This window comes from Leptodactylus fuscus, chromosome 3, assembly GCF_031893055.1.
Source record: "Leptodactylus fuscus isolate aLepFus1 chromosome 3, aLepFus1.hap2, whole genome shotgun sequence".
NCBI classification, from domain to species: domain Eukaryota; kingdom Metazoa; phylum Chordata; class Amphibia; order Anura; family Leptodactylidae; genus Leptodactylus; species Leptodactylus fuscus.
Window position 1 is genome coordinate 123,067,713 of NC_134267.1, and position 16,339 is coordinate 123,084,051.

Below are 16,339 nucleotides of genomic sequence, written 5' to 3' on the forward strand. Positions count from 1 at the left end.
ATATATATATAAAACTTAAACTCTGTTTCCTTGTAATTATGTTGATCCATAGAATACAAGTGACGTGTCATTTTGGCTGCACAGTGAACTCTGTAAAAATGAAGCCCATAAAGTCACACAAATGCAGTTCTTCTGTAATTCCACTTTATTCAGAATTTTTTCAGCTTTCCGGTACATCATATGGAATATAAAATGGTAATAATGCATACCTCAATTGGTACTGCAAAAATTATGAGCTCATATGCCTCTGTGAAAACAAAAAAAAAAAGTTATGGCTTTTGGAAAGAGGGGAGTAAAAAACAAAATTGAAAATGTCTGTAGCGGTAAGGGGTTAATTACCTCTAACACTTTCACCTCCATATTGTTTTTATTTCCTTGAAATAATTAAAGGGCTAAAAAACTCCCCAAATGCTGTTCTGAATTATTTGAGGGGTGTGGTTTTGAAAATGGGATGATTTATGTGGGGTTTATAATATATAGGCCTTTATAATTCTGGTCCCTACTAAATTAGTTTGAGAAATGTTCTTATAAATCTGGAAAATTGCTGTTACACTTGTAAATTTTATAATGTCCAAAATAAATTAAAGGATGATTCAAGGTTAATCCAGGGATGATGGCAATATAAAGCAGATATATGGCAGATAATATTTGTTAGTGTATTTAGGTGATATAACTATCTATTAAAAAAAAAAAAAAAATTACAAAATTTCCATCACATTTCCCTTTTTTTTTTTTTTTTTTAAATAAATAATGTGGGGAAGTTAGCTCGGTAGAAGCAGTGGTGTGGGCCTAAACCATCAAGACAGAGACACAAAATGTGCACCAAACTGGTTTATTTAGAAAAAAACAAACAGGAAAATAAATAAACCTTGATCTCGGGCACAAAATACACAAAACAAAATACAGTCTTAACGTCAGGCAAAAACAAAATAAATACCTGCTCGTCTGATAAACTAACTATAGATGTGGCTTACTTCCAGCCACACAAAGAGGTGCAATATGGTCTCACCGGACTCAGGGTTACAGGACAGAACCATATACATCCAATCACCTCATGGAACTGCTCTGCAATGCAAGAGCTGCAGTCTTTTCTGGCCCAGTATTGAGCCAAGGATCTACACCTGGGCTGAGGCCTACTCCAGATCCGCCCTGGATCATGCATATGTCAGAAACCTGGGGCTGATATATCTGGACTCCAGCACTCTGCCTGTCACCTTCTCACATTAAGTACAAAAATATTGATCAATGTTTACCACTAACATGATGCACAATATGTCACTCATAAACCAATCTCAAAATCACTTGTGTAAGTTAAAGCGTCTTAAAGTTTTTTCCATATAAAGTGGCACATTTTGGTTTTGAAAAATGAGGCCTGGTCATGAAGGTACTGTTAGGCTCTTTCTTGAAGGGGTTAAAAGCAGGGGCTCAAACAACCACACAATATTTCTCTACTCCCAGGCTATCAGATAAGGGATATCAGAACAGAGTATAGAATAAGTAGTCCATAGGTGCTGCTACACTGTATATATAGCTGCCCCTAACAAATATTCAATGATTGAATATTGGGCTAATGATTGAATAATGTGCTTTCTTGAGACCAATCAAGAAATGTCATGGCATGACCGTAAACAGGAGCCTCAGGCTTATCCTCTTTAGGTTCTGATAAACAAGTATAGTTATTTAAAAATGTTTTCTACAATTTATTGCAGACTAACTTAAATGTATCTTCTGGCAGGTCTTTTAGATGAAGTTCCACTTAAATAACCACCGAAGGCTAGGTTCACACCTGCGTTCAGGTTTCCATTTGTGGGGTCCGGCTTGGGGACCCCACAAACGGAAAATCTAATCCACTTAAAGGGGCTCTATCATTGGAAAAAGTCTTTTTTAACTACCGGTAATTACATCCTTGCATAGCCTTTAGAAAGGCTATTCCACACGTACCTTTTGTATGTAAATTGCCTCAGTAGTGTTTGAATAAGTCCGTTTTTATTCACACCAAATTAGCATATAAATAAAAACAGACTTATTCAAACACTACTGACACAATTTACATACTAAAGATAGGTGTGGAATAGCCTTTCTAAAGACTATGCAAGGATGTGATTAGATAAAAAGGACTTTTCCCATGATAGAGCCCATTTAAAAAAGCAGTTACCTGCAGAAACTCCCAGACCCTACAGACTATAATGGGTCCGCCCAGTTTTCTCTCTGCATTTTTAGAGTGGAATGGGAAATGGAATCCCGCAGCATAGACGTGAACCCATCCTTACTATTATATCAGGGAATTACATTATGAACAATTTGAATATCCCATAGCACTACAGTCTATTTATTTCAATTGCTTGTAAATGGAAATAATCTAATAATAACTGTATTAGGGAGTTGCTCATAGAGCAATTTCCTATTATTTTAGGTAAAGGAGACCCCACTCAAAGCTTCAGTTTTCATAACAATGCAGCTCCCTGTTCCTTTAGACACTGTATATATGCTAGGCACAATACACATCTATAGACGAGCAATGGAAACATAATACTCTGAAGCTCTGTGTAAAAGATTTAGAAAAGTTTTATTGTATGATAAATAACAACTTGAAACTTACAGTAAAAATATATATAAAAATAAATACAAACATTTATATTCATGGTAGAAAGTGCTTGGAGTGGAACCGATGAGTAAAACATTTGAAGAACTTAAGTCTCTTTGCATAGATGTAAATATATAAAGCACTAAGACACAGAATGTCTGTCTCTAGGTGGATGTCTGCGCCTTTATTGACCGGCCCACTGTGAGCCTTCACTGTAAATGATGCCGTCCTGAGCAAGCTCTTGGATTGATAGTTCTTAATAGCTAAGTAGGTTTAGGTCAGGGCCCCATGGGCTGGAAATGCCGCAATTTGCCGGCGGCGTTTCAATCACGGCAGTATACAGTGTCTGCACAGTGGATGGGATTCATACGACTCCCATGCCCACTTTGCATTTGAAACTGCAGCGCGGACACGCTGCGATTATCAAAACCGGCGCAGTTTTAGAAATCCACACATCTGATTAGCACTCTCAACACTTCACTTAGGCTAAAAAGGCACAAGCCATAGGGAAGGATAAGGGGGCACTCAGTAGATGCACATGTCCTAAACAAGTTCTCTGTTATAGAACATCATATCAATTTATAGACACTGTCACAGGGAAGGATAGTGAAAATGGGAGCAAAGGCAAATTTTTTCAGTGATATATTACATTTATAGGACATATTAGGCAAACCTATACTTTTTATTCTTGGAAATGAAGTCCTTTCACCAGTAAGTCAGTACGCAGTAAGTCAACCTTATAAATGAGGAACACTGACCAAACAGCAGAATCAATTCAAGTATTGTCAGTAGTACAGTATTTTACAAATGTGTATATTAAAAAATAGACTTAATACTTAAGGGGACATGTTCCTTGTGGTCAATAAAACTGACCATTTTATGAAAGAGGATATTGAAAGTCGGATAACTGATGTTTAATGCTTGGGATGATCCATTGAAAGTAGAAACATGCAGACTTTGTAACCCAGCAGTTCTTAGTATATACCGCCTTGATCATCTTGAATGTGACAAGACTATGTCTGTCCAGTATTAGGGCAGTCAACAAGCACTATGGTCCATTAGGTATGTGGCTCTGTATCGTCTTGGGACTCCTCATCCTCAGAAGCACTGCTGTCTGATTCCTGATAGAAAGAAATGGTGGCCTGAACTGGAAAGTTTCTGAGCAATTCTTCAGCTTCCTGATATAAGAAGTCATAACACTTTGACTTTGGCCAGAAGAGCCTATAACAATAAAATCAGCCATTTATAAAACCATACTTCTGTTTTTAGATACGCAATGCTTCCAATCACGTATAAATAGGGTGAAATGCCAGACTCTGATAGAGACACTTGTGCCCTGGTAACTGCAGGGAGGCTTTATGTAGCATATACTAAATTAAGATACCGACACATCAATAAGAAGAATCAAGGCTGGGTTCACACCAGCGTTGGCTCTCCGTTCGGAGATTCTATTCCCCTCTCCACATGAAATATGCGGAGACAAGCAGCACTTTTCTCTCCGCATTTTTCGCCCTTTTCGGGCGTAAACTAGGTGGACCCCCATGATAGTCAAAGGGGTCTGCGGGTTTCCTAAGGTAACTTCTTTTTTAAGCAGATTTGGTTTCCATTTGGGGGGTCTCCAAGCAGACTTCCTGAATGCAAAACCGAACGTAGGTGTGAACCTCACGTGAGTAGGTATAAACTTTAGATACATTAAGTTCTGTATTGCTGTCCACTCCCTCCTTACTATTCATATTTACATGGATTTACAAACTTATCTCATAATGATCCTGAAAACAAATCCATTTTTCTTTAACAGATTTGGTAAATAGATGGATATAGATAGATATGAGTACCAGACCAATAGAGAGATAGGTAATAGAGTGATGGATGGATGGATGGATGGATGGATGGATGGATGTGTAGATAGACAGGCTGACGAAGTGATAGATGATAGATAGAGTACTAGACAAATAATAGAGCAATAGACAGATATAATAGGTGACAGATATAATGAGGAATAGACAAAATGACAAATAGATGGACAGACAAAGCCATAAAGAGTAACACTGATGATATAGTGATAGATAGATAGATAGATAGATAGATAGATAGATAGATAGATAATTCATCAGTAAGCATCCTAATAACCAAGCTCCTATTGACAAAAGGTAAAAAATGAATGCATGGATCACACATGTACAGTACTTACTTCACAGGGTGCTGAAAGGCTGGCAGCTTCATTTTGTCACTCTTAGACTCCTGAAATAAATGTGATGGCTGTCGACAAGAAGGGAGGCGGATAATGTTAGATTAGTTATATTACACAGGAAACAAATGTGCTCCATCTTAAAAAGAATATAACAATAGTGTCATCATGACAGTGATACAGCAGAATAACAAGCAGGCAAGTATGTTACTACTGTAGGTTTTCAAAACAAACTGCTTGCTGATATGGCATTGCGGCTTTACAGGTACCAGACAGCCATTATCACACAACAATCAATTAACAATCCAGTCAATTAACACAAAGTGTTAATTCATAGGCAGATTTGTTGGCTTTCCATGGCTATCTAGTTCAACCTTATATATACATACACACACATACACAAAGATATATACTGATTTTCCACTGCAGAAGCGTCTGTAACAAATCTGCAGAGTGTGACTATGATCTAAAAATACACCACAAGATTCTTTAAATAACTGGCTGCAAAGGAACCTGTGAAGGAGCAGGAGAGCAGAGGCATCACCTCCATCCCTCACAACCCTAAGCTTCCAAATGCTTCTGTAGCCAATACTCCAATCTATTGACCCCAATGCATAGGGGGCAATATGTCACACAATAGGACTGACGCTCCCACATCCTAGTAAATATCATCATGAAAGTTAGAAATATAAAAAAAAATCCATGTTGTAATCCAGCCAGGAGCAGATGATTTACCTGCTGCATGTTGTATGCAGCCACAGATGGGTGATTCCATGGTCTCCACATTGTCCCACACCTAGAACATGACACACAAGTGGTTTTAGCATGTAGTAGTGACAAGCCCCCTGCCCCAGATTGCCAGGTATAGGTGCAGTGTGCCTGACCTTGTGCTGTCTGCCGGGGGCACTCTCTGCTCTGCTGACTGCTGTGACTCCATTGCTTGCTCTGGTCACTCTGTGTAGCAGTGATCGCAGCTCCTGTCATTATATCCTGACGCCTATCTGCAGCAGACCCCTCCCCACAGGCACAGCGGAGCCTCTACACATGGCCGGGTGTGAATGTGCACACCATGGAACGCAGGACACGTGCTGGGGCATATGGTGCGGAGAGAGCTGCCCCCTGCTAAGCCCATAACATGCCATATAGCCAGGCCTTTACTAGTACAGTACATTATATACAAAGTATCTGTCTGCAGCTCTATGGTGATGTTGTATCGTGACACAGATATGGACACTAAGAAATTGATAACTATAATATATATATATATATATATATATATATATATATATATATATATATATTCATAATTGTATTTATTTCTTATTTTAATATTTACTATTATATATATATATATATATATATATATATATATATATATCACACACAAGGTTATTCACAAGGAACATTCCTATTTTTAAAATAACCCTTCCTGCTACAGCTATTTTTTCTGTTTTCGTTTTTTCATTATTGATATCATATTGGGGAAATCATGACCCATTTTTATGACTTTTACCTTATTTTTCGTGATTTGGACAATTTTCCCGTTGGGCATTCACAGTATGGAAAAAATATTTTTATATTTTATTAGTACAGAAATTTTTTTTTTTAGTGTAGTTTTATATTTAGACAATTTTTATATGTTTACTGCAAGGATTCTATTAAAGCCTGCCATGTAGCAGGCCGCAGCAAAAAGGCACTGTCAGAAAAACTGAGGCGACAACACATCCTGGTTTCTCCCAAAGTGCTTTTCACAGAAAGTCCATAGAGGTTTCTGACTTTCTGCTTCAATCATACCTAGAGGGATTCCCCTGCTATTCCTATAGATATAATTGACATGCAACGGTTTTGGAAATCGCAGCGTATTCGCTGCTTGTTTTTTTCCGCAATTCTAGCCAATCCCATCCACTTTGCAGTCACTGTAAAACACCACCTTTTTTTCTACCGTAGACTGATCACAGTGTTTACACCACGTGGCGCCCCCAGACTAAAGCTGAGGTCCCACATTGCAGAAACATAGCTTTTTTGTTGCAAATGTTGCTGCAGTTTTTGAGCCAAAGCCAAGAATGGCTATAAAAGGAATGGGAAATGTATAGTAAGTTCTTATACTTCTACCTTCTGCTCAATCCACTCCTGGCTTTGGCTCTAAAACTGCAGCAAAATCTGCAAGAAAAAAAGCTGCGTTTCTCTGGGGCCTCAGAATAAAGCAGGCTTTATTATAAACCTGACCGAAGGCTCCTGGCTGCCATGACAACTGGTTATAGATAATGATAAAAAGGGGCTTACAGCTGTATACATTTGAAAACATACACCTTGTGATGTACTATAGATATAGGATTTTCAGTGGTCACCCTAGTGACTTAGTGGCAGTGGCGTAACTAGGAATGGCAGGGCCCCGTGGCGAACTTTTGACATGGCCCCCCCCCCAACCGACACCGAAGACCTCGACCGACCCTCGACCTCCTCCGCACTCTATTATGTCCCTTAGTAAGCCCTACACACGGTATTATGTCCATTAGAGGCCCCTGCACACAGTATTATCCCCCATAGTGGCCCCTGCACACATTATAGCCCATAGTGGACACCCATAAACAATTATTATACTCTGGGGTCTTTTCAGACCCCAGAGTATAATAACCGGAGACCCGGAGGAATAAAAACATAAAAAATTACTGTTTCTTACCTGTCCCCGGCTCCTAACGCTGTCTTCTCCGCTGCCGTCCTTGTTCTATGACGTCGGACGTTACGAGACCCGGGAAGCAGGCCGGGTTCATGTGACGTCAGAGACGTTAGACAAGAAGGAAGGAGGCCTGGCAGGATCGTGGAGAGGTAAGTAACTGTGTTTGTTACGTTCCCTTACCTCTCCCGGTCCGCCGATCATTATACTCGGGGGTCTGCAAAGACCCCCAAGTATAATGATAGCAGCGGTAGCGGCTGTCACCGGGCCCCTAATGTCCCGCGCCCTGTGGCAGCTACCTCCGCTGCTATGGCGGTAGTTACGCCCCTGCTTAGTGGGTCCTAAGGTCCACAGGCCCCTTTGAGACACTTATGCTGCCTGCACTATTGAATCTACTTCCAGTGATATCACAGAGAAAGAGACAAGGAAAACTGAAGATGCACATGATGTTGCTCAGCTGTGTGCCTATGTAGACAAGAAGATACTTGTAGGATTTAATAGGTAGTCTAGTGTGATTAGAGGGCTGTAAAGATGTGTGAAAGCACAGGAAGGACACTATTATCTATCTGGGCACAACAGAGACATGATTATTACCTGTTGGGGGGAAAATGAGCACTATAACTATAACCTTGAGCACAAAGTGTCCACCATTAGGGCCCGTTCCCACGATGTAACGCAGCGCTGATTCTGACACGTAAACACGTGTCAGAAGCAGCGTTTGAAAACAGAATCCAATTGACTTCAATGGGTTGCGTCTTACGTGCGCAACACATTGAAATCAATGGGAGGCTTTTTAACCCATTGATTTCAATGTGTTACACACGTTAAACGGAACTCATTGAAGTCAATGGGATTCTGTTTTGAAGTGCTGACTCTGACACGTGTTTACGTGTCAGAATGAGCGCCACGTTACATCGTGGGAACAGGCCCTTAGTTTGTGGGGTACAGGAAAAGGGCACGATTATCTTAGAAGGCAACTAATGGGGCAGTATTTCCTTGATGGAAACACAGATATGGTACTTTACCTTAAGTGGCACAAAGGACCACTAATAACTTGGGGGGCTATAGTATGATGGATTTGTCCTGCATTCCATTTCCTTAATATCATATATAGAGTTGAGCTGCCCAAACTTGTGTGAAGTTGATCAAAACATTCTTTACATTTGCGACACAAGCCTAATAGTTTCTGCATTGATAAATGCCTTAAAAAGCAAATTTTTTGAGGGATTGGTTATTTTACCTAAGTGTCTATACTATGACATCAAAGATGTATTGCTAATCAAACTCCGTTAAAGTGTCACATTAGTGCAGTGATGGCGAACCTTTTAGAGACCCATTGCCCAAACTGCAACCCAAAACCCACTAAATTATCATGAAGTGCCTACATAGCAATTTAACCTTAATACTGTGCAGATCCACAATTGTGGACAGTTATGGATCCACAAATTACAGTTGTGTGAATGGGGCTTTACAGAGCTTTCAATAATACAAACAACTTTGTACTAAAAAGGTAAAGGTCGCTGCATTTGGTACTTTTGAACAATTAATATTCACTATTTACATTGCACAGGATATGTTTTATAGTGACTGTGCAATGTTATTACAGCCTGTACTAATACCATGTCTGCTATAAAACAGTTAGTGAGCGTTCTGGACAACGGCGTGTGTGCCAGCAGAGAAGGCTCTGCGTGCCCTCTCTGCCAAGCGTGCTATAAGTTTGCCATCACGGCATTAGTGGATTCCAAAACTAGCCAGACTATGTGTCCTGGATCTCTGGAGAAAGAGCTGGTTGTTACAGTATCACATCTAAATTATGATGTTATAGAATCATATCAGAGATAGCCACTCTCATTCTATAAAGTATGTATATGATAATGATTTATTCAGTCCCCATGGACTCATTGTGCACATGGTGGAAATCCCCCTGGCTTCACATTGAAGGACCTTCTGGTCCAGGTTTCCTCCTTTTTGTAAGGGCTTGATTGTTTCAATGCCCTGAAATTTGAGGGATTTGGTCTCTCCATCATGCTTACCCCACATATGTCTTGCTACTGGTGTAACTTCTCACTGTAGAATATTGTTAATATGGTCTCTAATATGTCTCCTGACTTGCCTAATCGTTTTACCGATATATTGGAGACTACATTGACCTTTGATATTTTGACAAGCCAGGCACATACCGCATCTAAATGTGCCTTTGATGTTGGTCGTAAAGCCTACAAGATAACCAAAGTCAGGGTCTGACTTCAGGATATTTTTGCAGGATGTTTTTCACCTGTTGATGTTGACCATCGTAAGTTGCTATTATTCAACATATTTGTGTATCTTCTTCTTTCAATCTTGGGTTCAGCAGCTATTTTCTGTTTGTTGCTACAGCATATTGATATGTCAACTGTAGAATTTGCCTTGAATTTCCTCCATTTTAGAACCAAGAGCATAATTCAGAGGAAGCTCTTTTGAAATCACTGATTTTTTTTTTTTTTTTTTTTGTAGATTGTGAGCCCCACATAGAGCTCACAATGTACATTTTTTCCCCATCAGTATGTTTTTTTTTGAATATGGGATGGAAATCCATGCAAACACGTGGAGAACATACAAACTCCTTGTAGATGGTTTTTTGCCCTTGGTGGGATTTGAAAACCAGGACCCAGCGCTGCAAGGCTGCAGTGCTAATCACTGAGCCACCATGTGGCCCCAAATCACTGATGTTTGAACAGTTTCTTTGCATATGAAGGTATTGTCGCTTGGGTTTACCTTTCCTCGGGGGCTCCTGGTGCCAGCTGTCCAACTTTAACAGATTGTTTGTGGCAGTGGGCTTTCTGTGCACTGTAGTATGTAATCTCCCTGATATAGACTTAGTGATATTGAGGTCCAAAAAGGTAATGGTCTGTTCCTATATTTCAGAAGTGAAGTAAAGGCTGACCGTATTGTTATTCAGGTTCTGCACAAACTCAGAAAACTCTTGAGTTGTTCCATTGCACAGTAACAGGACATCATCGATGTACTTCAGCCATGTTGTTATGGCTAAGGTCCATGCTGTCCCGAAATACAATCTCACTCTCCCACCAGCCCAGGAAGAGGTTGGAATAGGTTGGCACACATGGACTCCCCATAGCCAACACCCTGGGGTGGAAGGAGAACTTATGACCAAAAAGGAAAAAATTGTGCAATAGGACAGTCAAAACCATGGATGACACTCAGATACCAACTCATGTATCTTCGGTGGCATATTTACTAAACTAATCTTTCCTTTCTGCCATATCTTTTGGATGAGTGAACAGATGTAAATGGTCACTAATGTTTCCGACAACTTAGTCTTATTTCATAGAGCATGAGATTCTGGACTATTGTGTAGTACACTTTAAAGGGAGTCTATAATGCCACAGCTACTTTACACCATTGCTCCCACTGTCCAGGGAGTCAAGTTGAATGCCACATGAGGCATGTTTAGTGTTTTATTCTACTAACAGCATCTACAGCACTATGGGATGGTTCAAAGTAGTTTTCTGCCTGTAAAACTGAACGATTTTCTACGTACCTTAACAATATCAGTTTCTGACTGTGCACATTTTCTAGAGGTTGAAGGCACTGTAACTTTAGTGGAGTAGACCAGTTCCTCCATGTAAGATGTCCTACAGACTGCTACAAACCAATAACCCTCCAGAATGAATGCCTTTTTTTGCGGGTGGTCCAGCTTATTTCCAACTGCCAGTTTCAGGATTAAAAATCAAGAATTGAGACTGAAAGGAAATATAGGAATGCCTATATAGGAAATAGTTTATGCATAATCTGCACAGCAAGAGGTAGTTTTTATACCTGAAGTCCAGTATTACCGCACTGCACTACCATAACCTTTTTATTGGCTTTTTCTGTGATGTGGAATGAGCAGACAATCCACATGGATGGCAGACAGTCTGAGAACATGATAGTCCCGGTATCAAATTTCTGAAGGTAACTTTTTCAGAATTCCTACAGAAAGACCCCTTTGATGAGATGTCTATTGAATCTCTTAGAACTGCTGTGATGTAATTAACACTTTCCTGACGTTTCCCAAATTCTTACAGTGACAAGATCATATGAAACAGACCCGCTATCTGTGAATTCTCTTTAGGCGTATTGCACTCACTACTAGATATTTCTTTATAACTGTTGTAAGCCATAATACTACTTAACCAAGAATAGTACTTTCAGATAGCGTGTATATTTGTTATAAACCTTAAAGTGAAATATAACTTTATTGCTTAAGACAGTCGAGGTGTCTTAAGCTTCCCATATACCACTAACCAATGTTTAAAAAAATTAAGACATTGCTTGTGATGACAGCAGATTTATGTCTGACAAAAATATCATCATCCAGGTTTGAACATTTCACTAATTCACCACTTTGATGAAGGGTCAGGAAGTCAGATTCCCTTGGTGACCAGTTTAGCCTGGCATGTTGATATTAGGATTGTTCAATTTATTAATCCCATAGACGACTGATCCGTCACAATCCAGTTATTACTTTTTTCATGTGTATAGACAGCTTTAGTTTTCCAGTACAATGAAACTTCTTCAAAAGGCCATGTCTTTGAAAAGAAATGGCCTTTTGAAGAAAAAGAACATCCTTTTTAAAAAGACCATCCCCTTACCCAGACCACATTTTCTGTTTCAGATTTTCAGTTTTCTGTTTCCACCATCTACTGACAACCACTATAACTCTGAGGCAGCATGCCAGCTGCTTTGGGGTTATGTTTGACTTAAAGAGGACCTTTCATCAGATCGGGCACATGCAGTGCTATATACTCCTGGAAAGCTGACAGTGCGCTGAATTCAGCGCACTGTCGGCTTACCCGATCTGTGCCCAGTGTAAAGCGCTATCGGTCCCGGTACCGTAGGGCTTTACAGTCAGAAGGGCGTTTCTGACACTTAGCCAGGGACGCCCTTCTGCCCAGCAGCGCCAATTGCGCTGTACTGTGGAGCGGAGAGGAACGCCCCCACCCTCTGCTCACACAGCTCGTCCATAGACGAGTGTTATCAGGAGAGGGAGGGGGGAGTTACTCCCCGCTCCACAGTACAGCGCGATAGGCGCTGCTGGGCAGAAGGGCGTCCCTGGCTAAGTGTCAGAAACGCCCTTCTGACTGTAAAGCCCTACGGTCCCGGGACCGATAACGCTTTACACTGGGCACAGATCGGGAAAGCCGACAGTGTGCTGAATTCAGCGCACTGTCAGCTTTCCAGCAGTATACAGAACTGCCTGTGCCCGATCTGATGAAAGGTCCTCTTTAAGCCTTTCCTTTACCCCCATATCCAATCAGTCACATGCTCATTACAATCTCCACCTTAAAAGCATTTCAGAATCCGCCCTTTCCCTTAACATGTAACCATTATAGACCCCTATAGCCTCCCTGATTCACTCTTGACTACTTTACTAAACTTTCCCCTCTACAAACTATTCTAAATGTGGCTCATATATCATATACCACTAAATAGATGTTTCTGGCCTGTGCCAGTCACTGCATTGGCTGCCTATTCATTACAGAATATAATATAAACTTATCACCCTCATCCACAAGGCTCTCCATAATGATGCAATCTCTACATTTCCTCCCTCATCTCTGTCTACCTCCCAACTCGTGCTCGATATTCAGTCAATGTACTAAGACCAACATCCTCTATTATCAGAACCTTGAACGCTAGGTTCACACTATTGTTTGGGTTTCCGGATAGGCAACCCTATCCACTTAAAAAGCAGTTATAGACTAGGGTCCGCCGGGTTTCCACTGATTTTATACTACTTGCTGGAGTTTTTCTCCTCCTATTTTAAATGGAATGGGGGACAGAGTCCCCAAAAATGAGGGGGAACCTAGAATAACTCAGAGCTTCTACAGCTTCAAGCACAGCCTAAAGACACATCTCTTCAGATAGGCATATCACTTCTCCTAATCTAAATCCTTCCACAGTTAGAATCCTTAACCCCTTCCCGCCGATGACATTTTTTGATTTTCGTTTTTCGTTTTTGACTCCCCTCCTTCTAAACCCCATAACTTTTTTATTTCTCCGCTCCCAGAGTCATATGAGGTCTTAATTTTTGCGGGACAATTTTTTCTTCATGATGCCACCATTAATTATTCTATATAATGTACTGGGAAGCAGGAAAAAAATTCAGAATGGGGTGGATTTGAAGAAAAAATGCATTTCTGCGACTTTCTTACGGGCTTTGGTTTTACGGCGTTCACTGTGCAGCCAAAATGACATGTCCCCTATATTCTGTGTTTCGATACGGTTCCAGGGATACCAAATTTATATGGTTTTATTTACATTTTGACCCCTAAAAAAAATTCCAAAACGGTGTTAAAAATTTTTTTTTCTAAAAGTCGCCATATTCTGACGGCCGTAACTTTTTTATACGTGCGTGTACGGGGATATATAGGGCGTCTTTTTTTGCGGGGCCGGGTGTACTTTTTAGTTCTACCATTTTCGGGAAATGTTATTGCTTTGATCACTTTTTATTCAAATTTTTATCAGAATTAAAACAGTGAAAAAATGGCGGTTTGGCACTTTTGACTATTTTTCCTGCTACGGCGTTTACCGAACAGGAAAAATATTTGTATAGATTTGTAGAGCGGGCGATTTCGGACGCGGGGATACCTAACATGTATATGTTTCACAGTTTTTAACTACTTTTATATTTGTTCTAGGGAAAGGGGGGTGATTTGAACTTTTAATACTTTTTATATTTTTTTATATTTTTTTTTCCTTTTTTTTTTTATTTTTTTTTTGCATTTATTAGACCCCCTAGGGGTGTTGAACCCCAGGGGGTCTGATCACTAATGCAATGCATTACAATGCTAATGCATTGCAAAAAATCATCATCTCTTTTGCAGGCTGTATACACCAGCCTGCAAAAGAGAGAATTTGCAGACCGGCTGGGAGCCTTTAACAAGGCTCCCGGCTGTCATGGCAACGGGGGGTTGGCCCTGGAGCATGCTCCAGGAGCCGGCGATCCCTGCCAAAATGGCGGCGCCCATGCGCCGCCGGGAAAATGGCGCCTCCGGCGCCTTTGACAGCAGCGCCGGAGGGGTTAATGCCTCCGATCGGTCCGGGAACCGATCAGAGGCATCAGAGCCGGTTGTCTACTGCTTAAAGCAGTAGACACCCGGCGGCTATGACGGCCGCCCGGCTCCCGGGCAGTCGCCATAGTTACAGACCCGACACGCGCCGTACTATTACGGCGCATGTCGGGAAGGGGTTAAAGCTAACCCTCCACTGTTGACTCTCTCACATTACCTCATAGGACATGATGCCTTATCGGAATGTAATCTTAGGGTCCATTCACACGGAGTAACGTGCCGCGTGATGTGGCACGTATATGGCGTGTGATACTATGCGCACCGTAAAAGCTCCCATTGATTTCAATGGGAGTCTGGATCGTATACGCGGCGTTATTTTGAGACCGTGATTTTGCGCAAAGTATCACATGGCATATACATGCCATATCACGCGGCATGTTACTCAATGTGAATGGACCCTTATATGTCCAGGCATCATATGCACATAAAATGGCACCAGCTGGTGTCTAATGAAAATAACCTTTATAAGTAATGCTACCTCCAATGTCTCCTCTCCTACCTCTTGTATCACCCCCTTTAACTCATAGATTGTAAGCTCTTATAAGCAGGGCCCTCCACCCCATTGTATGAATTGATTTAATTCATTGAATTTAATTCATGAATTGATGAATACTGTAATGTCTCATTTTATCTTTACTTGAATCCTATAATTTGCAAAGTGCTGTAGAATATGTTGGTGCTATATATAGATAAAAGGTATTATTTTTACTTTTGGCTACTTTATTAAGAGATCATTGACTGTTAGACATGACTTTGTGACCTACTTAAAGATATCAGTGGTTAGCACTGCAGCCTTGCAGCGCTGAGTCCTAGGTTCAAATCCTGCCAAGGGCAACATCTGCAAGGAGTTTGTATATTCTCCCCGTGTTTGTGTGGGTTTCCTCCGGGTACTCCGGTTTCCTCCCACACACCAAAGACATACTGATAGGGAATGTAGATTGTGAGCCCTATATGGGACAGTGACTGACAATATCTGTAAAGCGCTGTGGAATATGTTGGCGTTATATAAGTAAGCATAATAAAATAATAATAATAATAGTAATAATAATATTTTGCTCAGTTGACAGACTATGAGGGGGTAAGACAAAACCGGACTGACAGAAGCAGGATGGTCATTTTGATGAATGGCTCATCCTATAAGCTGATCTGCCAGAAGATGGTGGGAACAGTGGTTACATGAAAAAAGTGAATAGGCTTCAGAAGGCTAATGCCTTGTTCATATCTGTGTCAGTAATCCGTTCTGGGGAATCCACATGGGGAACCCCCCGAATGAACTACCGAACGCATTGGCAAGCGGTGTACAGTGAAAGCACACAGACCCCATTATAGTCTATGGGGTCTGTGTGCTTTCACTGTACACCGCTTGCCAATGCGTTTGGTAGTCCATTCAGGGAGTCCCCCTGCGGACTCCCTCGAACGGATTACCGATGCAGATGTTAACGAGGCCTCAGACACACCACCATTAGAGAGGATCATTCGATCTGATCTACTAACAAGCACAAGCAGCTCCCACAGTTTCCTTATTCACCATTTAGGTGGATCATCATTACATAACCCTGTGTCTGTCCAGACCTTTTCAGGCCTCTTAGCAGCAGAAAATTTAGTGTCACAGAGCCAATTACATTTTCCTGCCATTGACAGCCAGCCACCATCACAGTTGATTGCATTAGTGTTGTCAACAAGAAATCTGGACTGGTTAGTGAAGAATGCAGCTTCTATTTATGATCTGAAAACGGGTGAGTTTGAGTATGGAGAACTCATGTTGAACGTTTTAATCCTGC

General features: G+C 40.9%; 2 protein-coding genes across 2 annotated transcripts in view; both read right to left on the minus strand.

Annotated features, from left to right (window-relative positions):
• LOC142197741 (cytochrome P450 3A9-like) overlaps window positions 1-16,339 on the minus strand; it is a 198,093-nt gene that overhangs the window by 76,259 nt on the left and 105,495 nt on the right.
• On the minus strand, window positions 3,643-5,558 carry LOC142198501 (protein ripply2.1-like). The gene is made up of 3 exons (XM_075269535.1): window positions 5,508-5,558; window positions 4,776-4,843; window positions 3,643-3,805 (listed from the first exon to the last, which is right to left on the minus strand). Exons 1-3 carry the CDS (start codon window positions 5,556-5,558, stop codon window positions 3,643-3,645), a joined length of 282 nt encoding a protein of 93 aa, XP_075125636.1.

Bases quoted from the DNA above. Each gene is read 5' to 3' on its own strand.
- LOC142198501 (XM_075269535.1), bottom strand. From the start codon at position 5,558: ATGTGGAGACCATGGAATCACCCATCTGTGGCTGCATACAACATGCAG. The intron at 4,844-5,507 runs GTAAATCATCTG...TCTTGTCGACAG, and splicing joins CTGCATACAACATGCAGCAG to CCATCACATTTATTTCAGGA. The intron at 3,806-4,775 runs GTAAGTACTGTA...TTATTGTTATAG, and splicing joins GCCTTTCAGCACCCTGTGAA to GCTCTTCTGGCCAAAGTCAA.